The sequence below is a fragment of the Martes martes genome (genome assembly GCF_963455335.1).
Source record: "Martes martes genome assembly, chromosome: 2".
Classification (NCBI taxonomy): domain Eukaryota; kingdom Metazoa; phylum Chordata; class Mammalia; order Carnivora; family Mustelidae; genus Martes; species Martes martes.
In genome coordinates this window covers 111,385,041-111,409,077 of record NC_137889.1, presented here as the reverse complement: position 1 = coordinate 111,409,077, position 24,037 = coordinate 111,385,041, and the positions used below count along the sequence as shown (strand labels likewise).

General features: G+C 35.7%; 1 protein-coding gene across 1 annotated transcript in view; it reads left to right on the top strand.

The window, feature by feature from the left end:
- ZGRF1 (zinc finger GRF-type containing 1) overlaps nucleotides 1-24,037 on the top strand; it is a 78,650-nt gene that overhangs the window by 30,179 nt on the left and 24,434 nt on the right. Inside the window, exons 9-20 of the mRNA XM_080830616.1 lie at nucleotides 842-1,027; nucleotides 3,470-3,572; nucleotides 3,668-3,765; nucleotides 6,029-6,152; nucleotides 7,077-7,732; nucleotides 8,679-8,817; nucleotides 9,526-9,710; nucleotides 10,863-11,059; nucleotides 12,997-13,136; nucleotides 17,956-18,099; nucleotides 20,797-20,911; nucleotides 22,133-22,395. Coding sequence (XP_080686742.1) covers nucleotides 842-1,027; nucleotides 3,470-3,572; nucleotides 3,668-3,765; nucleotides 6,029-6,152; nucleotides 7,077-7,732; nucleotides 8,679-8,817; nucleotides 9,526-9,710; nucleotides 10,863-11,059; nucleotides 12,997-13,136; nucleotides 17,956-18,099; nucleotides 20,797-20,911; nucleotides 22,133-22,395 — 2,350 coding nt within the window. The remainder of the gene's footprint in view (nucleotides 1-841; nucleotides 1,028-3,469; nucleotides 3,573-3,667; nucleotides 3,766-6,028; nucleotides 6,153-7,076; nucleotides 7,733-8,678; nucleotides 8,818-9,525; nucleotides 9,711-10,862; nucleotides 11,060-12,996; nucleotides 13,137-17,955; nucleotides 18,100-20,796; nucleotides 20,912-22,132; nucleotides 22,396-24,037) is intronic.

The window sequence follows — 24,037 nt, the reverse complement described above, 5'->3', positions numbered from 1 at the left end:
TGAGCCACCCAGGCGCTCCAAGCAATCTTGATTTTCCACTTTCTGGGTAGATTTTGTCACCCAGTGAGGAATAAAAATCCTAGAACCCCTCAAGGGGGCAGTAGAGAAAGCTATTTGAAGACTGAGAGCAGATCAGGTCTCTGAGGAGATGACCGTTCCTCTCTGAAGTACATGCCCGTATTGGCATCATATTCTTAGGACTTTGTTCTCAGAGCAATAGGATCAGATCTTCTGGGAGGCGGAGAGCCCACCATCCCTCTTCTGGGAAGCCTGATAGTTTACAAAATGCCTGAACAAAGGAAAATGCTTCCTGTATTTCCTTCCTTACTTCCTATTACATGTTTATTGACTGCTTCCGATATGCCAAGCATGGTGTTAAATGCACATGATACCCTGATGAAACCAACAGGTCTCTCCCTCAAGAAGTTTATAGTACAGTTAGGATATAGGTGAATAGAAACTTCATTACAATATAATGTGGTAATTCTATAATGTAAAGTTGTATAATGTACATGGGACACATAGAGAAAGGAGCAACTGTATTTTTCTGGTTTAATTAATCCATTATAACTATAGTTTTTGTGTTCCTTATAAAAAATTCATATTTATTAATGTTAAACTTGAATTCAATTAAATGAATAACCAAATTATGTTTTATAATTAGCATGTGTTAGGATAATAGTAGTTTTTCTGGTTTTCAGTATTATTCACTTAATAATTTACATTAAGTCATATTTAATAAGAAAGCTAAATTGTGATTTATTTCCTGTGTATATATACATTGTGACTATATATCAATATGTACTTATTGCAATACTCATTTTTAATAATTTAATTGTAGCCTGTTGAGTTTCAAGGGCATCAAGTGAAAGGATCAGCTACTAGTGCTCTGATGGTCAGAGGACACAGCTCACAGCTAGAATGCGGTCAGTTTCCAGATAGTATTGAGTATGAAAACTACAGGACAGACAATTGTTTATTGACACCAAAATTGACTAATGCTTGTATGCAGATTGATTTCTTGCAGGTAAAAATATTTTTTATAGTTGCACCTTGCCAAATCATTGTCTTTATATCAATACTAAATTTTATGAAGAAATATTTAAATCTTTGAACAAATAAAAGTTATCCTTACTCCCACTTCTCTAAAGTATGACACTAAGCACCTCTCAATTACTACCAAATAGAGTTCATAAGAGAATGATATGCATATATTCAAAACAGTGTCTGTTCAAGAGATTAACATTTTTTTTTCCCCAAAGATTTTATCTATTTATTTGACAGAGAGAGAGAGAGAGAGAGCACAAGCAGGCAGAGAGGCAGGCAGAAAGAGACAGGAAAGCAGGCTACCCGTCGAGCAGAGAGTCTGATGCGGTGCTCGATCCCAGAAACCTGAGACCATGACCGAGCTGAAGGCAGAGGCTTAACCCACTGAGCCACCCAGGCACCCCTATAAGATATATTTTAAGGCAAAATGATCAGGCCTACCTAAGTGTGGCAGATTGCATATAGTAGTCTCTAAACCTCAAAACATATTCTGTATTTCGTCAAATTCCCAGGTACTATCACTGATTAAAAGAAGCACCATTATGAAGTACCTGGGTGGCTCAGTCAGTTAAGCATCTGGTTCAGCTCAGATCATAATCCCAGGATCCTGGGATCAAATCCCTCATTTGTCTCCTTGCTCAGCGGGGAGCCGCCTTCTCCCTCTGCCTCTGCTGCTCCCCCTACTTGCACTCTCTCACTCTTTCTCTCTGTCAAATAAATAAAATATTTTTTTTCTTTAAAGATTTTATTTATTTATTTGACAGAGAGTGTACAAGTAGGCAAAGAGGCAGGCAGAGGGAGAGGGAGAAGCAGATTCCCAGCTGAGCAGGGATCCCGATGGGGGACTTGATCCCAGGCCCGTGGGATTGTAAACTGAGCCGAAGGCAGCCACTTAACCGACTGAGCCACCCAGGCACCCCAATAAATAAAATCTTAAAAATCTTAAAAAAAATTAAAAAAATTAAAAATCTTAAAAAATAAAAGAAGCACCATTATATACCACTAAGAAAGAAGAGCAGTTAACATTATACTGTGCTTCATCACTTTGACTTTTTTTTTTTTAAAGATTTTATTTATTCATTTGACAGATCACAAGTAGGCAGAGAGGCAGGCAGAGAGAGAAGGGAGGAAGCAGGCTTCCTGCTGAGCAGAGAGCCCAACGTGGGGCTCGATCCCAGGACGCCGGGATCATGACCAGAGCCGAAGGCAGCGGCCTTAACCCACTGAGCCCCAGGCGCCCCTCACTTTGACTTTTTTATTAAAAACTTTTTTATTGTGGTGGGGCACCTGGGTGGCTCAGTTGGTTAAGCATCCAACTCTTGATCTCAGCTCAGGTCTTGCTCTCAGGGTTGTGAGTTTGAGCCTCATGTTGGGCTGTGCGCTTGGTGTGGAGCCTACTTAAAAACAAAAAAACTTTTATTATGGTAAAAAAATCATAAAATTTATAATCTTACCTATTTTTATGTGTACAGTTAAGTCATGTGAAGTGTATTTATAATGTCATGAAGCAGATCTCTAGAACTTTTTCACTTCCACTTCGATTTTTGATATTTTGCTTGTTGTAAGAAGTCTTGGATTTATTTGGGTGTAGATATTTTAATGATATATCACATTGCTTTGCCTCCTTGCCCTCTGTGAATGCAATACTTTTTTGTTCAGTGGCAAATGATAATGTTATCCTTTTGAAGATATTTAAATGGCAAAATTACATAACAAGTAATGTTAATGCAAACTCATGCTTAAGTGATTATTGTATGAACAGTATGACTATCTTGCATATGGTTTCACTTGCACAGCAATGCCAGCAGTGTTACGACTATTGCCAGTGCTATAGGGATGTAACAAGGTCATCACTGTTAGGGTGCATCCTTTATTTCAGTGATGTTAAGATATAAGAAATGCGTTCACTTATTTGTGGAGCATAACAAATAATATAGAGGACAAGGGTAGATGGAGAGGAGAAGGGAGTTGAGGGAAATTGGAAGGGGAGGTGAACCATGAGAGACTATGGACTCTGAAGAACAACCTGAGGGTTTTGAAGGGGCGGGGGGCGGGGGGTGGGAGGTTGGGGGAACCAGGTGGTGGGTATTAGGGAGGGCACAGATTGCATGGAGCACTGGGTGTGGTGAAAAAACAATGAATAGTTACTCTGAAAATAAATAAAAAATTAAAATAAAAAGATATAAGAAATGTGAATGTAAGCATTGATGATATATAGTGTATTCTGCTTTCCCTGAATTGACTTCATAACGTACTGCTTCTGTTCTTCTGTGTCTCAAGTTATAACCACAAACTATGTGTGTGTGTGTGTGTGTGTGTGCGTGTGTGCGCATATAGGGAGGTAGATAAAGATATAGATATGTACACACACACACTTTACCTTTTTACTAAATAAACTGATAAATGGATCTCTGTTTTCTAGTTCCCAGATGAAGAAAACTTTCCAAAAGGAGGTATTGGCTTTCATATTGAAGATAATTTTCAAGTGAGAGCTGAGTCTAATAAGAACTCAATTGAAAATGACTGTAAGTAAATTCTAAGTAAAATATAACATTAAAAATTTATTTGACATTGAACAGACTGTTACATAAAAATCCATGCTTTTTTTCCTTCTCCACAGTTATTTTAGATTTCTCTCCTAAAAATTCAGAACATTCATATCATTATTTGGATTATAATTTTAAATCAGCAGAGAAGACTTCATGGGAAGCAAATAAGGTATAATGTAAGGAGAATTTTAATGGTTGAGAGTAAAAAATCTTGGTAATCTTGGGATGCCTGGGTGACTTAGTCAGTGAAGTGGCCGACTCTTGATTTTGACTCAGGTCATGATCTCGGGGTCCTGGGATTGGGCCGAGTCAGGCGCCACACTTGGCAGGGAGTCTGCTATAGAGATTCTCTCTCCTCCCCTACCACCTCTCCCCCTGCTCATGCATGCTTGCGCGCTCTCTCTCTCTCTCTCAAATAAATAAATAAATCTTTAAAAACAAATCTTGGTAATCTTAGAAGAAATGAATTCAGCAAAAACTAAAAAGATAAAAATCTTAGGATTTTTTTAAACATGATCAAGAAAGTTTACCAATAATTAACATTATTTTAGTGATAAAACATCAGTATAGTTTGTTAGAATAAATAAGAAGGTAGAGCATGCACATGCCATGCAGATATCTGGAGCATTCCAGGTACAAGGAAGAGCAAGTATAGAGGTTTTGAGGCAGGGGAATGCTGGCCAATTTATAGAACAACAAGGAGATAGCCCTGGAATGAATGAATGAATGAAGGGGAGAGTGGTAGGAAGTTAGATCAAAGTGGAAGTAAGGGGCTGATCTTACAGGGGTGCTGCACAGGACATTTTCAGAACTTTCTTGTACTTTGAGAGAGTTTGGGAACCATTAGAGTTTTAATGAGAGGAAATGGTTGAACTTATGTTTAGAAAGAACTCTGTGGCCAGTTTGTAGAGAATGCACTGTGACAGTAGTTCTCTGTGTAATACTCAGTAAGAACTGCCTATTATTGTTACTTTTGTTGAAGGTGCAATACAGTGGAGACTGCATAGGTTTGAATGCCAACTCTGCTGCTAATAAGCCGGGTGAATTTAAACAAATTTAATTGCTTACCTACTTTTTTTCTTAGTTCTCTCAGTGGTAAAATAAGGAAAATAGGAGTACCAGTCTCATATGGTTGTGGTAAGGATCACATATACAGTGCTTAGGATAGAACCTGGTACACAGTAAAAATTCATAAATATAATAAGACTATTACTATGGTGGTGATTGAATGTAATTTCTCATTAGTTTGTTTCTTCTACTATACTGAAGTCCTAGAGTGTGGGGATCATGAGTATTCATCTTCACATCCTTATTTCCTAGCACAGCACCTGGAAACAAGTGGCTAATCAAGAAAGTGTTCTAAAATTTATATACAATTTTTTATCTTTATTGTAAATTACTAAAAAAAAATACACGAATACAATCTAATGAGTTTAAACCATTCAGAAGTACATAAAGTTACAAGAACACTTTCCCCCTAATTCCACCTCCATTAGAAACCAACCATTCTTTTTTTTTTTTTTTAAACTAACCATTCTTAACAGTTTGGTATGCATTCTTCCAAACTTTTATTCTTTTATTCTATTGTTATACAAGTGTGTATATATATATGCATATATATATGTATATAAAATGTGATCATCATATTAGACTTTTAAGGTGATTAATTTCTGGAAGCAAAAAGAAAATTAAATGCTGTTTTAAGGAGAATAACATAATGAATAATATGATTATTCAGGTCTAGAATGTATCAAAAGAGTTCACTCCATTTTGGAGAAATATTTTGAAATTTAGGTCAACTGTAGGTAAACCCTAGACCTGAGGACATTAGAAAGCTGTTCATTCCTTGAGTCCACAGGAAGTTTTACTTTCACAGTTCCAAACCATGAGGTCTGAGTTTATCTTAAGCCCCATCAACTAGAGATTCATCTTTAGAACCAAATCCCCACAACCCGTATCAATCTAAATCAGAATCTAACCCATTTCAAATAAATCCAATAGTTTTTATTATTTATTTATTTTAAAGATTTTATTTATTTATTTGACAGAGACAGAGAGAGAGCAGAAACAGGGTGAGGGGCAAAGGGAGAAGCAGGCTCCCTGGGGAGCCTAATGTGGAACTTGATCCCCGGACCGTGGGATCATGACCTAAGCCCAAAGCAGACACTTAACTGACTGAGCCACCCACTGACTGAACAACATAAATCCAATAGTTTTTAATGTTCTGTATTTTACTTTTTATGATTATTATTAGCTTTAATGAGTTTATTCTATCCTGCCCCTTTGGGAAGAATCTTTGTCCTGCTATAACTCTATATAATGTGCTTGAAAGCATTATTTTTATAATGTAGATTACTAGAATTCGTTCAAATTATAGGGAAAAAAGTGTAATAACATTTTGGTCAGTAGTCTTGTTTTTTCTTTCTGAATAGGCGATATCACCAGAACAAAAGTTCTCTACATTAAACCCTGTTTCTACTTTTACTTTGAACTCAAGAGATGAAGACTTTGTGCTAGAATTCTCTGAGGAGTCCCTGAAAGAAAGAACTTTACCTGGTGACCTTCACTTCCTCAACTTAGTTACTATCAAAGTGCTCTAATACCTCTCTGTGTAAAATGAAGTTTTTTATTTGACCAATTGTTACTAAATTAAAAGTATCTTAGGACCAGATTCTATGTCGTATCCCTCAAGCCTTCCCTTTTTCTATTCCAGATGGCTCTTACTTCCAAATATGGTATTTCCTTCTAACTCACAGGTTCCTTCTTACTTCTCCTGTCATTTTCTCATTATGGACCTCTGAAATTGTCTTCTCTCATTACAGTTCTTCTCACAGCTCTAACTCCAGAGCCAGGCCCCTCTATTGCCCACTCCCCTCCCAGGGGAACAGTTCATTGTCAATGTCTCTTCTACACCATTGGTTGACTTTGTTCTAACCTCTTTCTTCCCTCTGATTTGCTTAGGGGTCTCTTCAACTGCTGCTTCCGCAGTTGCATTTTCAGGTCTCTTTTTTTTTTGACTCCTCCCTATGAGTAAATTCCTACTTTGTGATAAGTATAGTACGTTCTGTAGGACTCTTTCCCTTAACTTTTCTTTTTCTCTCTCTTTTCTTACAATTTCACCAGCGGATCTGCCCCTGATTCCAAAGCTGTGTTGGGTAATCCCTTCTTGGCTATAAAGTACTCTGACAACTTAAGTGCTATGTAAATATAATCTAGTGGTGGAAGGGAAGCCTTAGCTAAGGGGGAAAAGAAAAAAGAGAAGGATTGCAAGTTCATCAACCTTAAGAAAGTTTGAGTCTCTTAACTTTGAAATCTAAAATCATTAAAATTTTTATATTATGAAAGTGGAAATAAAATTACAGATTTTTTTCAAGGCAAGTTGGTACTTTTTCTTTTTTATACAGATAGCTACTGGTTTTTAAAGCCTAGGTGGTGACTGTAATACATTTTTTTTTTAATCAGCTCTTTTTTTTTCCCCAGTTATCAAAAAATCCAGTTCTCTGGAGAATAAGAACTTTCAAAGGCTTCCATTAGTAAGTAGAACCCGAGTTCCACTTATTACCTTGCCACCTGCTGAAAGGTCACCTGATTTAGATTCTTGTTCATACGTGATCAACTGTGACAGGCAAGAATCTTCTGGTTCCCCCCCCATATTCAACTTGTGTGAAGAATCAGGAGTTCTTTCTTTTAGCTTTGTGCTTGAGGACCAAAGTGAAACTTCCTTCTTTAAAGAATCTAGAGAAGTGACTCCAGGGGACATTTTACTTCTCAATAATATATCTACTCAAAGCAAGTGGCTGAAATATCAGAACATACCCCAGTGCAACTTGACTACTCCAAACAGAGTCGATAAGAAAGTGACAGATGGCTTCTCTCCTGAGGTTATTCCTGGGACACATTTTAGTGACACAGGTGAAAGACAGAATGATACTGTGAATGAAATCTCTTTAGACTCTATGCATTTGCAAATGTTAAAAGGCATGCTCCATCAACAGCAGCAGGATTTTAGCAGTCAAGATTTGGTTTCTAGAAAGAAAGCACTCTGTTTGAATATAAAGCAGAATTCCAAGATTGAAAATATTCAAAACATGTTAGGAGAGTCTGCCTGCTACATCTACAGTGTAACAGATTTACAGGTGAGGAAGTGTACCGATGTATCTTGGTGCATTTTTTCCAATAGTTATTGTCTGAATTTTATTTTATTTTATTTTAAAGATGATTTATTTGACAGAGATCACAAGTAGTCAGAGAGGCAGGCAGAGAGAGAGGGGGAAGCAGACTCCCTGCTGAGCAGAGAGCCCAATGAGGGGCTCAATCCCAGGACCCTGGGATCATGACCTGAGCCGAAGGCAGAGGCTTTAACTCACTGAGCCACCCAGGTGCCCCTGTTGTCTGATTTTGTTGTTGTTGTTGTTGTTGTCTGAATTTTAACAAAAGAATTACCAAAATCATATCGAGCAATGGTTTTACTCCTGGAGCTGATGGCTTTTTTGTTTTTTCCTTTTTTGAGTTTTCCAGAACTCTAGGTATAATCATATCTTCTTTGACTTAAAAGCTTTCCTGGTAGTTGTGAACATTAAGTGAACTTATATATTTGAAAGTGTCTGGTGCAGTATCTGACACATAATAACTAGTTAATAAATTATAGCTTCAACTATTTCCACTTTGATTACTGCTCTTACTGTGATTGTTCTGATTTTTCACTACGAGTTCAGTTTTGCCAATCAGACCATAGTTAATGTAAAGTTAGGTCTTATTATGTATTGATTTTGCACAATTATTGTAGTTGTAACCAGAATTGAAACATACAGTGTTATTCTTATTAGCAAACTTTTTTCTAACAAAAACTAAAAACTTAGTAAGGGACAGAAACATTTATTCTTATTTATATGATTAAAATTGCCATGCATAGCCATTCTTGCTATATTCCCTGTCTCATTTAGAATTAGCAAATGATTTTCAAGAATTCTGAAAATTAAAAGAAAAATGTGTTTGTTAAACATCTCCATAGAAAATAACTTTCTCATTAGTAAACAGTACTTCTCTGGAGTTGTTATAATAACTTGAATTATTCAGTTTCAGGAGATAAATGGCTCTGAGCTATGCTTCCCAAGTGGGCAGAAAATAAAATCTGCTTATCTTCCCCAAAGGCAAATTCATATACCAGCTGTTTTTCAGTCTCCTGCTCATTACAAGCAGATTTTTACATCTTGTCTCATAGGTATGACTGTTATCTTTCTATTTTATTACGATTGATTGCTGCTTAATATAAGTAGTATAGCTATAGAAAGTATAATAGTTTATACTGTGAATTTTCATATTAAATTCTCTACTTGAGATTTGTTATTTTCCATTTGTTTCCTCCAGTTTTCAACAGTAACTTATATGCTAGTTTAAGGTCAAATTGAGTTTCATTAAGAGGGAAACGATGGTATTATCTTTTTCAAGTTATAATTTTTCATGTTTTTTAAACTAGATGTGTTACAAATGGTTTTCTTAAGAAATTTTAAACATGATGCATGATGTTTGTTTTTTTTTAAGATTTTGTTTATCTGACAGACAGTGATATAGGAAGCACTAGCAGGGGGAGTGGGAAAGGGAGAATCAGGTTTCTTGCTGAGCAGGGAGTCTGATGTGGGGCTCTATCCCAGGGTCCTCAGATCATGATCTGAGCCAAAGGCATACCTTTAACCGATCGAGCCATCCAGACACCCCAGCATGATTAGTTTTGATAGTTCTTTTGGTTGTACAAGGACAAAACTTACCTTTGAAAAAATGGATATTAGCATTAGGTTATAGATTACTCTGTTAAAAGGCTTTTTTGAATTTAGCTAACAAACAGTAGACATGATACAAACAATTATTTTATATTTCATTTTCATCTGTACTTTTTTCTTTCTTTTTTTTTTTTTTTTTTTTTTTTTTGTAGAACATCTAAATATATTGCTGTTTGGCTTGGCACAGAGGTTACACAAAGCTCTTTCAAAAGTTGACATATCATTTTACACATCATTAAAGGGAGAGAAACTGAAAAATATAGAAAGTAATGTGCCATTCTGCCATCATCATCAACCTGCAAAACTTGTCATGGTTAAAAAGGATGGTCCAAATAAGGTATTGTTGCCTCTTCTTGCCTATTGCCCCACCAAATACTTGTAAAAAGTTTAGGTACCTACTGCTTTATGACAAGTTTAGTTAAGGAGCAAGTCTTGATTAGGAGCCACTTGAGGTGTTAGTAACTAACATACAGTAAATTCCCAGGAAATTTTTATTGAAAGATTATCTGTGTTCTAGGATGCAAAAGTGTGAGTTAAGATCATCCTTCACATTGCTTAGGAACTTACTATATAGTGGTGGATGGAGAAAGAAACATAAAAGGAAATTTTGTATAATAGTGTAATTGATACAGTAGGAGGGATATGCCCAAATTACAGTTATAGCACTGAGAAAGGAATATGTCCCAACCTGAGATCTTAGAGAATGCAGAGATGAGCCTGAAAGAAGTGAAAGTTGAAGTAGTCTATTATGTGATCCCCAGTATGAGTAACAGATAAGGCCTTAGGTATATAAAAGCATAGTGATTTTATTTGCATTGCTGATAATGTATTATAGTGGGAGAAATCAAATTAATAAAATGTTTATGTATTGCATATATATATTTAGATGTAAATTCAGTTGTCAAAAGCAAGAATTTATAAATAATATAACCACAAAATAATATATTATAGAACCATCAGAAGTCTTTTTTTCTTTTTAAGATAATTTGATGACATTGTTGCCATGTGTACAGTATGTTGTATATAAAGGTTAAGTTATGGAGTAGAAAATACATCATTATCCATCATTATCTGAGTTATATTATTTAAAAAAACAGTATACTGTGTATATTTTTGTGTGCATATGCACACACGTGAGTGACAAAAAAGGCCAAAAAGAAATGCACAAGATATTTCTTGTAGTTCTTTCTGGTTTTCTATAGTGAAAATTTTAAATTGCAAAAACAATAAATTTTGTTTTTCAAATAAGCTTATATTCTCAGAATAATGTAATTTTTTGATGAGAAAATAAGTGGAAAAGTAGGTAGTTTTAAATTTTAGTGTGTTGTTTAAATTGATACTAATAAAAAGATTGACTTATATAATAAATAATTTATTAAAGTACATTAATGCCAAACAACTTTTTATATAAGTCTTGACAAATACAGTACAAAAACAGTAAAGTATAAAATATTTTTCTTCCTAAATTATAATATCTTTTTCTTCTTAGGGCCGTTTCTTTTATACCTGTGATGGACCCAAATCTAAACAATGTAAATTTTTCAAGTGGCTTGAAGAAGTGACCCCAGGATATTTAACACAAGAAGACTCTCTACCTAGCATGGTTTTAAGTGATATAAAGAGTATTGGCCTATACTTAAGAAGTCAAAAGATACCTCTCTTTGAGGAATGCCAACTTTTGGTAAGGTACGTTTCTTGGTACCAAATAATGCCTGTAATTATATCAGAAGATAATAACCTCACATGATTGTCATCAGGTTTTTTTGTTGTTGTTTTTAAGATTTATTTATTTATTTTAGAGAGAGAGAGAGACAGACAGCAAGTTGGGGGTATGGGAGAGGGAGAGGGAATCTCAAGCAGACTCCCTGCTGAGCACAGAGTCCAATGTGGGGCTCACTCCCACAACTCTGAGATCAGGACCTGAGCTGAAATCAAGTGTTAGACGCTTAACCACTGAGCCACCCAGGGGCCCTTATTGTCATCAGTTTTAAAAGAGATTGAGATAGGAAAAATATTTAAAAGTATCTGAGGGGCGCCTGGGTGGCTCAGTGGGTTAAAGCCTCTGCCTTCGGCTCAGGTCATGATCCCAGGATCCTGGGATCGAGCCCCGCATCGGGCTCTCTGCTCGGCAGGGAGCCTGCTTCCCCCTCTCTCTCTGCCTGCCTCTCTGCCTACTTGTAATCTCTGTCTGACTTGTGATCTCTGTCTGTGAAATAAATAAATAAAATCTTTAAAAAATAAAAAAGTATCTAAAACCTCAGTTTTTGTAACTGTAAAATGGGAATAATTTTCTAAAGCTATTTTTGGCCCCCTCTAAACATCAAGCAGTGTCAGCAATATGAAGGTGACTGGCAGGCGTGCTGTTTTTCCAAGCATTTTTATATACGGTCACAGTCCTAAGGGAAACCCTGCTTAACAAGCCACAGGAATAATTTTTATCAGTGCTGGATAACAGTGGTCATTCACAAGGCTGAACTAGGTAGTTTTGTAGGGTAATAGAATGCTACATTTTGGAAAAATGTCTTATAAAAGTAGCTATAATGAACATTTGCATGGTAATTTAATAACATCTCTGGGGGGTTTATACATGCTGTGCCCTCTTCTAAGTACTTTGCATATGTTATTTCATTTAATCATCACAATAACCTAGAAAATATGGAAATAATGGGGATAATATATTATAGGTATCAAAACTGAGGTACTCTATCTTTTATATACTTTATGGATACTTTTCCTATCTCAGTCTCTTAAAACTGTTGATAATTCCATGATGGTTGCTATTATCTTTCTTTGACACAGTATTTTCTTAATTTTGTGTACATGTATGAAAGTATATAAACATATACTCACCCTGGTTCTTTCCTTTTAATATTGTATTTTAAAGATGAAAAGAAGGGGCACCTGGGTGGCTTTGTCATTAAGCATCTGACTTTGGCTCAGGTCATGATCCCAGGGTCCTGGGATCAAGCCCCTGCTCAGCGGGGAGCCTGTTTCTCCCTCTCCTGATCCCCCTGGCTTGTATTCCCTCTCTCACCGCCTCTCTCTCTCTCCGACCAATAAATAAATAAAATCTTAAAAAAAAAGTTAAAGATGAAAAGGAAAAGATCTGTACCTTTAAACTTCCACTTGTAAACTAAGTCCTGGGATTATAATGTACAGTATGGTAACTGTATTACATACATAATACATAAATATGTATTACATATTTAAAAGTTGCTGAAAGAGTAGATCTTAAAAGTGCTCATCTTGGGCACCTGGGTCACTCAATCAGTTAAGCGTCCAGCTCTTGATTTTGGCTCAGGTCCTGATCTCAGGGTCATGAGATCGAGCCCCACATTTGGCTCTGTGCTCAGAGGGAGTCCCTATCCCTCTGCCACTTCTCATTGTCAAATACATAAATAAATCTTTTTTAAAAAGTGCTCATCACAAGGAGAGCAATTTGTAAATCTGTGTGGTGATGGATGTTAACTAGACTTATTGTGGTGATCATTTCACAATATTTACATATATCAAACCATTTTATTGTATACCTGAAACTACTATGTTATATGACAATTATATCTCAGTAAAAAATTTGTCCCTTAATATTTAAATTCATTTTTACTTTTTACTCATTTTTTCAGAAAAGGATTTGATTTTCAAAGAAAACAGTATGGCAAACTAAAGAAGTTTACTACTGTAAATCCTGAATTTTATAGCGAACCTAAAAGCAAACTTTATCTTAAGCTGAGTCGGAAGGAAAGTTCTTCAACTTATAGCAAAAGTAAGTTGATTGATCATGTTGGTGACTATGTCTAGCCTTGCATCTCCGTTACATAACAGCTCTGTAAATTCTTTCTATTAAAGAGGTTTTATAAAATACTGCTTAATAGTAGCATGTATTGTGAATTTTTATATAATAAATTGGACCATTTCCAAAAAGCATTTTTAAAAATTTTAGTTTTTAAAAAAACCTTACTGAAGACTCCCCAAATCTATTTAATTTTGTTTAAAAATTATACTAGCTTCTCAGCATTATATAAGTATATATTCCTTCTGAATGAAGGAAGAATTATGTTGATTTGTTGATTGCATTCTAGCAGAAACTTCATGTTGCTGACCAATAACAAAACTATTTAAGATAGGCTACTTTGAATAGCACTAATTTAAATCCATAAATTTTAGGTTAGTATGGATTTATTTCCCATCCTTGAACATAACTACTTTTTAAAAAATGACTACAAACTTGTCCAAGGTAATTTAATTACATTTATTTCATGTTTCCCTCTTAGCATTTTCTGGATTTTTCTCTTATTAATATTTATCATCAAAAACTGTTTTGAATGTAGGTCTTTGTATGATAAGCCTCCTAAGCCTTGAATACTTGAGAATATTTTTATTGCACATTCATATTTGAATGATAGTTTTGCTACATTTAGAATTCTAGGTTATAAGTTCTTTTCATTTAATATTTGGACCTATGGAAGCAGCAATTTTATATGTTTTAACCAAGTATTAATATACTTGGTTACGTTCTTACTGTTGAAAATCTGATGCCATTATGATTCTTACTCCTTAATATGTTATTTGCTCTTTTTGGTTGGAAGCTTTAGAATTTTAATTTTCTCCGATTGACTTATTTCGCTTAGCATAATACCCTCTAGTTCCATCCACGTCGTTGCAAATGGCAAGATTTCATTTCTTTGATGGCTGCGTAGTACTCCATTGTGTATATATACCACATGAAATGTGTAAACCTGGCGATTCACAGACCTGTACCCCTGGGGATAAAAATACATTATATGTTTATTAAAATAAATTAAAAAAAAAGAAATCTAATAAAAAATATACTAGGGACGCCTGGGTGGCTCAGTTGGTTGGGCGGCTGCCTTCGGCTCAGGTCATGATCCCAGCGTCCTGGGATCGAGTCCCACATCGGGCTCCTTGCTCGGCGGGGAGCCTGCTTCTCCCTCTGCCTCTGCCTGCCACTCTGTCTGCCTGTGCTCACTCGCTCTCTCTCTCTAACAAATAAATAAATTAAAAAAAAAATATATACTAGAATTTTAATTTTCTCTCTAACTTTTATAGTCTTATATTTCCCTATAATGTGTCTACATATGAATTTTTCCATTTTCTCCTCTTGTGCACACTGTTGGCCTTTTAAATATAAAGTCTTCTATCTCCAAACTCATCCACTATATGCATTAAATATGTATAGCTTTTTGTATGTCAGTCATATCTCCATAGGGTGTTTGTTTGTTTGTTTGTTTTAAATACTGAAGTCAGGGCATCTGGGTGGCTCAGTCAGTTAAGTGTCTGCTTTCAGCTCAGGTCATGATTCCAGGGTCCTGGGATGGAGCCCCATGTGGGGCTCCCTGCTCCGTGGGGAGCTTTCTTCTCCCTCTTGCCCTTGCTTGTGCTCTCTCTATCCCTCTCTCTCTCTTTCAAATAAATAAATAAAAATCTTTAAAAAAATATTGTCTTTTATCTTTTCTTTTTTTTAAATTCTGGGAAATTGATTTCCATTATTTCTTCAAATAATCTTCATTTTTAGTTCTCTTCTAGAACTTCTGTTATTCCAATATTAGCATCTCTGACTCTAAACATTTCTTTTATATTGTTTGGGCTTTTGTCCTTTCTTCTTTCTGGGAAATATCCTGAATATGGTCTTCTAAATTGCTTTGTTATTCCTCAAAAGTATCTATTCTGCTATTTATCCCATCAGTTATAACTTTATTTTAACTACCATATTTTTCAGCCTAATATTTTTGTTTGTTTCTTTCTCATTATTTTCTTGGTCATAGTTTTCGTTGCTACTATCATCTCTTATCTCTTATAAAAAAATCTCTTTTCAGGATAAATTTAAATTCTTTGTCCATCTGTTCTGGTATTTCCTTTTCTGTAGGTCTCTGTAATCCAGTATGGTTTTTTTTTTTAAGTCTTTGTTCTCCTTAAATGTCTCATTATTTTGGCCTGTAAACTAATTTTCCCCTGGTGGTATCGTATCAGCTGCTCTTTCTGGCACTGCATATGGGTGAAGGCTGACCCCAGTATGGTCAGCTCCAATGAGGTTAGGGAGTTGGGTTTAGCCCCAGATCTGCCATTTACTGTCCTTGTATCTATGGATAATTTATTTAACTTCTTCGGGTCTCATTCTTCCTTCATCAATAAAATGGTGATAATAATAACATCTATCTGATATTTAAAATGTCTTTTGACCCAGAATGTAATGTGTGTTACTGTGTGGGGTTTTTGTTATTGTTGTTTTTAAGATTTTATTTTTTTAAGTCATCTCAACACCCAACGTGGGGTTCAAACATACAACCCTGAGATCAAGAGTCACATGCTCCACCAAACCATCCAGGTGCCCCTGGCTTATTTTTATTTTATTAAAAAAAAAAAATTCCCCTAGATACATGATCTGCCAGTAGATTCTGGTCTATTTACCTGGTAGCAGTAGTCAGTGGGTATGCTGCCCTGTTTCTCTATCTTAAAGTCCTTCTGGCAGTCTTTGTTTTTGCCAAAGACTAAATTATTAGTCTCAAAACAAATCCTGGAGTCAACTGCTCTAAGAGTGGTAGGATTATGCCATCATCCATTAATTAATGTCCCAGCTGACCTTCAATACTCACAACTCCTTTTGTCCCCTTGGTGGTGAGGTTGGGGTTATCCTGAGAATCTGCTGGGAAAATTCTTCCTCTTTCCCCAATCCCAGAATTCCTTTCTGTCATCTATAAAGAATCAGGAGTTTCCTGGCTTTGTAAGATTTTTATCATCATCCTTTCTCATTCTCTTTGTGGCTTCTGTAAGAATCTCAGCGCTCTGAAGTAGGCATGCCATTCCCATTGGCTCTTTTCTAACATTGTATTGGATTTGTATTTTAAATTTTTCCTGTCATTTCAGTGGGATATGGAGAGAAAGGAAAGGCAAACAATTTCTTTTTTTTTTTTTTTGTCAACTATCTTGAATTGGAGATCTTTTTAAGTTATGGTGATGGTTGGATTAAATAAATATTAGCAAATAAGGAATAAATTTTTTCTATGTTACCTCAGTTGGCCATTTTTTTGTTTTGTTTTTTGAGAGAGATAGAACAAGGGAAGGGCAGAGAGAGAGGAAGTGTGAGAATTTTAAGGAGGCTCCAAGCCCAGCGAAGAGCCCCAGGTGAGGGTCCATCTCACTACCCTGAGATCATGGCCTGAGCTGAAATCCAGAGTCAGACGCTTAACCTCCTGAGCCACCCAGGTGCCTGGCAAATATTTTTATTTTAAATTAGATATAGAATATACTATAATAAATCCGCTTTTTCTAAAGCATAAACATTTTCTAAAACAATAGTTCTGTGGGGATATTGATAAAGGTCAATGTAAAAAAAAATAGATTCTGTGGCTAAATAAATTTGGAAAGTGCTGCATTAAGCAAATGACCTTAACTAAGATTTTTCAGAACCTTAAATATGCTGATAGGCATTGGACTTTCCAAGATAGGAATGTAGCCCAATAAATCATCTTTTCTGATGCAGTTGAGACTCGTGACTTGTCAGTTAATTTTCAAAGTTGGTTTAAGTTAAGGATTATAATAAATAATGCACATGGACATTAAACATTTAAACTTAAAATATTTGAATATATTTTTATTTAATGATCTTTTGATGAAGAATTAAGGCTTTTGTTTAGACTGGGTGTTTTGATTGGTGATCTTTTTTTATCTTGTATAAACCATACCCACAAATACACCACCCATAAAGAATTACCATTCAGAATTCTTAAACATGGAGCAAGAACTTGTGAAGAAATCTAAGTGGAGAGTGATTCAAATTTTTTCAATTTCTTTTCTAATCTTTTACATTTGTCTCAATATATTTGGGTCAAAAGCAGTTTTTCTTGTGTGTTTTGTGACTTTTTAAAGTAAATCTTAAGTCTTTCTAAATTATTTAATTTTCTTAAAGCAACATTTTTTTCTTCATATTCATAATGATTCAAATAATACCTGATTAAGTTATAATATTATAACTAATCCAACTGGTATAAATAAATTTTAGAACAAATAAAATTGACTCTTTGTAAGTATCAGCTCAACTGGTGGTAGAAATGGTGTACAGGTATTATGGGAAATAGCCTACTAGGGGTATACTCAATATGCTGTGGAGATGGCGTGTTATACAGAAAGAAGAACATTAATTAATCTAGAGCATCAGTTAAGTAGAAGTCTGTTAAGAGAACTTGTATTCTATCCACAGATTGCCAACTTTATTTGAGCATGAAAACCATTACATGGCAGAGCATCTTTTTAGACTAATGTTCTTCCTTGGGAAAATCTGATATAGCTATAAAGTTGTTTTATAAGAAAGATGAGTTAGATGTTATGTTACTTTATTTACACTGTTTTTTAATATAATCATAAAATAACTTAAAAAATTAAAAGTAATTGCATTAAAACATGAAAATAAAATGTCACTTATTCAGGTTTTAGTTTGGGTAGAATCTGGTAGATAATAGCTAATTTTGTTTTTTGAGAAATAATATATGACCAAGCATGTAAGAAATCCCAAGTACTTTTGAATTGAGCGTAGTTCTGAGTTCTTTAAAAAATGTTTATCTTTACAGATGATCTTTGGGTGGTATCAAAAACCCTGGACTTTGAATTGGATACTTTTATTGCATGCAGTGCTTTCTTTGGACCATCGTCTATCAATGAGGTGGAGCTTCTACCTTTGAAAGGTTATTTCCCTTCTAACTGGCCCACTAACGGTAAGTGTTATCATGCCCATATTAATTTATATTAAAAGAAGAATGATAGACATAAGACGCATTGTAAGCAAGGATGCTAACTTTGTGTGGGATTGTTTGATTAAGGCCAACAAAAAGCCAGCCACCTCAGGGCACCTGGGTGGCTCAGTTGGGTAAGTGTCTGACCCTTGATTTCAGCTCAGGCCATGTTCTCAGGGTTGTCAGGGTGGGGTTCTGCACTGGGCTTGGAGCCTGCTTAAGATTCTCTCTCTCCTTCTCCCTTTGTTCCTCCCCCAACCCCCTCCCTGGCTCATGCACACTCTCTACAAAAAAAGAAAAAGTATCCATTTCTATTTCCTGCTATTGTATGCAATGTGTTCCCAAAAATAGGTATGAAAGTTGAATATATATTTTTACAGTTCAAGTGTCAGAGAGCTAACAATATAATAAAATCTTGAATCCTCACTTAACTATTTTGTTAAATTTTTTTTTTTAAAGATTCATTCATTTATTATTTGAGAGAGAGAGAGGTGTGGGGGGCATTGGAAGAGGGAGAGAGAATCTCAAGCAGACTCCATGCTGAGCATGGAGCCCAGTGTGAGGCTTGATCTCATGACCGCAAGACCAAGACCCTCAGCTGAAACTAAGAGTTGGATACTTAACCGACTGTGCTACCCAAACACCCCTTAAGTTGATTTTTATATAACTGATTTTTAAAAATATAAACATTAAAAGTATAAATAAGAATTTTCTCAGATAATTTCATATCAAGTTCTGATTCTCTTGGTTTTTTAATTCTTTTGGCTTATTTTTCTAATAGGGTACATTTAGTAAACACATCATTTATTTTTACATTGAGAAGGTCTTTTAGATTTTGTAGGGATTTTGCTAGCAATGGAACAGGAATGTATGATTTTTGAGAAATTTTTAATAAGAAAGTAGGGTACTAGCCTTATTATTATTATTATTATTATTTTTAATAAAGGATGTTTTAGTTGCCTGAATCCCTGTCCAGTTCAAAGAATCTGTAGATTTCTCTATACATCCTGATCTTTGGAATAATTCCTGATGGTTCAATTTGGTCTATAATTAGAGACACAACATTTAATGATTCATTTCAAGTATTTTTTTTAAAGATTTTATTTATTTATTTGTCAGAGAGAGAGTGTGAGAGCAAGCACAAGCAGACAGAGTGGCAGGCAGAGACAGAGAGAGAAGCAGGCTCCCCGCCGAGCAAGGAGCCTGATGTGGGACTTGATCCCAGGATGCTGGGATCATGAACTAAGCCGAAGGCAGCCGCTTAATCAACTGAGCCACCCAGGCGTCCCTCAAGTATTTTTAAAAAACTTTTTTAGGAAAGATTTTATTTGTGAGATAGATTTATTTATTTATTTATTTATTTATGAGAGAGCACAAGCAGTGGGAGTGGTAGGCAGAGGGAGAAGCAGGCTCCCCGCTGAGCAAGAAGCCCAATTTGGGACTACATGGGACTTTGTCCCAGGACCCTGGGATCATGACCTGAGCTGAAGGCAGATGCTTCATCAACTGAGCCACCGAGGCATCCCTATTTCAAGTATTTTTTTTTTTTTTAAGATTTTATTTATTTGACAGACAAAGAACACAAGTAGGCAGAGAGAGTGAGAGAGGAAGGGAAACAGGCTCCCTCCTGAGTAGAGAGCCTGATGTGGGGCTTGATCCCAGGACCCCGAGACCATGACCTGAGGTGAAGGCAGAGGCTTAACCCACTGAGCCACCCAGGCACCCCCCTATTTCAAGTATTTTGTAACTTTTTTAACTTTTGATTTTTTTCAAGAACTGAAAAAGCTAGTCAACTAGCTTGAGTCCAGTAAAAGTCTAATTATACATTTGTTACTTAATTTGTCACTTTTGTATGCATATTTTCATATTTGTTGCAGTTGTTCCCCCATATCAGCCTTCTGACTTTGTGCTTTCTGTATTTTCCTATAAAATAGTTGAAGAAATGAAAGAAAATGTTCAGAAATTACACAAATCCTACTGTACAGCACAAGATGGTATGCTAGTTAGTTGGAACTGTTGAGCAGTGTTACCATGCACTAACTCAGAACAGTTGTTCTTGCTCATTAGCTAATGTATAGAAGCCTAAATTTGACTTAACTTATGCAATTTATGGATACCCATATAAAATGTATGGATAAGCAGGTAGTATTATAATTTAATGGGTGAAAGGACCTCCACATGTATTTAAGGGTTTATTTTATGTCATGTGATTAATCAGCAGTTGAGCTCTGAGTTAAATGAGCATTTGGGGAGAGGGGAGGGCAGAGGAAGAGGGAGAGAGAGAATCCTAAGCAAGCTCCACTCCCAGCACAGAGCCTGACACAGGGATCAAGCCTAGAATGCTGAGATCACAACCAGAGCTGAAATCAAGAGTCAGGTGCGTAAACAATTGAGCCACCCAATTGAACGTTTTGATAGTTTTTTTTTTTTTTTTAAGATTTTATTTATTTGACAGACAGAGATCACAAATAGGCAGAGAAGCAGGCAGAGAGAGAAGAGGAAGCAGGCTCCCTGCAGAGCAGAGAGCCCGATGCAGGGCTCAATCCCAGGACCCTGGGATCATGACCTGAGCTGAAGGCAGAGGCTTTAACCCACTGAGCCACCCAGGCGCCCGTTTGATAGTTTTTTTATGATCCTTTTTTTTGTATTAAATGTTCATTTTCTGCATTCTCTCTACAGTGGTGGTCCATGCATTGTTGGTTTGTAATGCTAGCACAGAGCTGACCACTTTGAAAAACATTCAGGACAACTTTAATCCAGCTACTCTACCTCTAACACAGTATTTGTTAGCAATGTAAGTCATTATTTTACCTTTGGGTCATTGATATTCCAAAGTGTGACTAAATGTGAATATGAAAATGCAGTCAAAGTACAGTACATAAATTTTTGCCAGTACTATTTTTATTATCTTTCAGAGACTATGAGATTACTGCTTGTCAGTAGTTAAAAATAAAAACTAATAAAATAAAAACTAATAAAAATTTTTTCTGTTTGTCAAGGAATAATAAGGATCTTTTGAATGTTGTTTTTTTTATTCATCTGTATTTTTATGCCACAAATTATTAAATATCTAAAAGAATCCTTTTATAGGTTGAATTCAGTAAAGTATATTGATACTAACTTTATTCTTGACGTAACTTATAATTTTAATTTTTCAATAACCATTCCCTTTTTTAAAATATTGGAAGTGATAGTCTATTAAATTTACTAAAATGATAGATAAAGTCTAGTTTCTAATTTGGAATTTTATGATCTCTCTTGTGGTGTTTCATTTTTCTCACTATAATGAAGTTTTAGGTAAAAAATTAAAATCCTTCTGATTCCATTATGTGATTTTTTTTCCTTTTTTAATATTTTTTGTTTATTTATTTGACAGAGAGAGACAGTGAGAAAGGGAACACAAGCAGGGGGAGTATAAGAGGGTGAAACTGGCTTCCTGCTTAGCGGGGAACCCGACGTAGGGCTCAATCCTAGGACACTGGAATCATGACCTGAGCTGAAGGCAGACACTTAATGACTGAGCCACCCAAGCACCCTATCTTTGTTATTTAATCTTTGAAATGAATTCATTCTTTATAGAAGTATAAATAAAACCAATTTATTTATTGCAGTATTACCTGAAATAGAAGCTATATTAATTATCTAAGTCAGCCTTATATAGTGGAACATGGATTTAAAATCAGTACACCACTTATTATCTGTGTGCTTTTTGGGAAAAAAATTAATATTTCTCTATCTCTATTTGGGGTGGTTTCTTCCTAATATTGTTTTTAAGATTATATCCAATAATATGTAAAATGCTTATCATAGTGCCTGCACATATGTCATCAACAAATGTTAGTTCTCTTCTCTTTCCCCCGCTTCAGATTGGGACATATATCCATTTGTACCTTTAAAAAAAGGTTCTCTGTGATGCATATGAAGTGAAGGTTAAGCTATGAATAGGTTTATTTATCTATTTCAAAAACCCCTCATTTTCTTTTTATTCTTTTTTTTTTTTTTGCCTTTTTACTAGGTCCTCATCAACTATAGTTAGCAACAAGAGAGTCAACAAGAGAAATTTTATCCCACCAGCCTTCTCAAACGTCAACACAAAATTTGAACTTCTCAGCCTAGAAGCAACATTGAGGTTAGCTAGTGAATTAATTCAGGCACACAATTTAAATAAGGATCAAGCTACAGCTTTAATTCAGATAGCTCAAATGATGGCATCCCATGAAAATGTTGAAGAAGTGAAGGAACTGCAAATCCATACCCTCCCTATCACAATCATACATGGTAAGAAGCAAGAAAGATAATAGTTCTAGTAAATATACTATTCTATAAGCTTTTGTAACTTAGTCTGTTTGTAATTTCCTAGTCAGACAAGATTCCAGAAAAACTCTACATAGATTATTTTGAATATGAACCTACTTTAGTAAACTATTAAATGAGAGCAGAAGTGACCACCCTGAAAGGGAGAATAGGCAGCATATCTGATGAATGAGTAGCATTATACACTCATTATTCACAGCATCCCGATGTGCTCTAGGTATCCACGTATTGTACTATCAGAGTGAACTTCAACTCTAAGCAGCAAAGCCTTTTCTTAATTCCTAGTCAGCTCACTCTTTCATCCTCCCCCAGCAGCTATTCCAAACCTTCATTCTTTTTTTTTTTTTAAAGATTTTATTTATTTATTGGACAAAGATCACAAGTAGGCAGAGAAGTAGGCAGAGAGAGGGGGAAGCAGGCTCCCCGCTGAGCAGAGAGCCCGATGCGGGGCTTGATCCCAGGACCCTGGGATCATGACCTGAGCTGAAGGCAGAGGCTTTAACACACTGAGCCACCCAGGCACCCCAAAACCTTCATTCTTATATGAAGAATATAAGGGGCATCTTCCTTGCTCCTGCCCCACTCTCTTCTGAAACTGATCTTTCCTCTAAAACAGAAAATGGAGCTTATAACAGAAACTCCTCTCAATATCCTGCTCTCCTTCTCCAATTTACCTAAGTTTGAATCTATTTTTAACCTCGTTTGGTTCTGTCTCAGTAAGGGAGCTTTACTTTCTCCCTCTTAGAACTAATCATTCTATTCAGATTCTGTCACCCCTTTAGCTCATTTCCTCTCACAGACCTCCACTGAGCTGTTTTGTGCTACTTTTAGAATTTACATCACATCCACCCTGTTGACCAAGCTAGATATCTGGGAGTCGTCCTTGATTACTCTTTCTCCGTAGATGAAGTGCCTCTCTTAATCCTCCTCCTACTCTTTGTTTATCTTCCTTCATCATATCAGTTACTGAGATGTTTCCTTTCTAGTGTCTACCTTTCTTTTATATCAGTTTTCTTCTCTCCAGATCACTAGCATCCCCTTAAGCCTAGCCTTCATCATACCTTCATATAGCCTACTGGTGAGAGGGTGGGCTCTTGAGCTAGAATCCTGGATTTATATCCTGGCTCTTTTATTTATTAGCTGTATGATCTCAGGAAGGTTACTTATCTTTTTAATTTCCTGCCTTGTAACACGGAGTTGATAATAGCGTCTGTCTCTTAGGATTGGAAGATTAAATGACTTAACTGATTAGTAAAGGGCTTAGGCACTCAGGAAAGGGAGGCACTCAGGGAAGGTAGCATGTATTAAAGTATTGTAAGAATATTGTAGCAATTATTGTCATACAGCTTTCTAATTGATCTACCTTTAGTTTTACCTTTAGTTTTACCTAATTGATCTACCTATAGTTTTGTAATTATTTTCACTCAAGTAGTTTTTACAAAATACAATCTGCCTAAGTCAGTTCTGTTGCTTGAAATCCTTCAGGGACTGTCCCTGGCCTACAAGACAAAATGAACTTTTTAGCCATACCATGCAGAACTCTTGTGATTTATCCTCTTGCCTATCTTGTCAGCCTCATCTCTTGCCTATTTGTGATAGCCTGTAT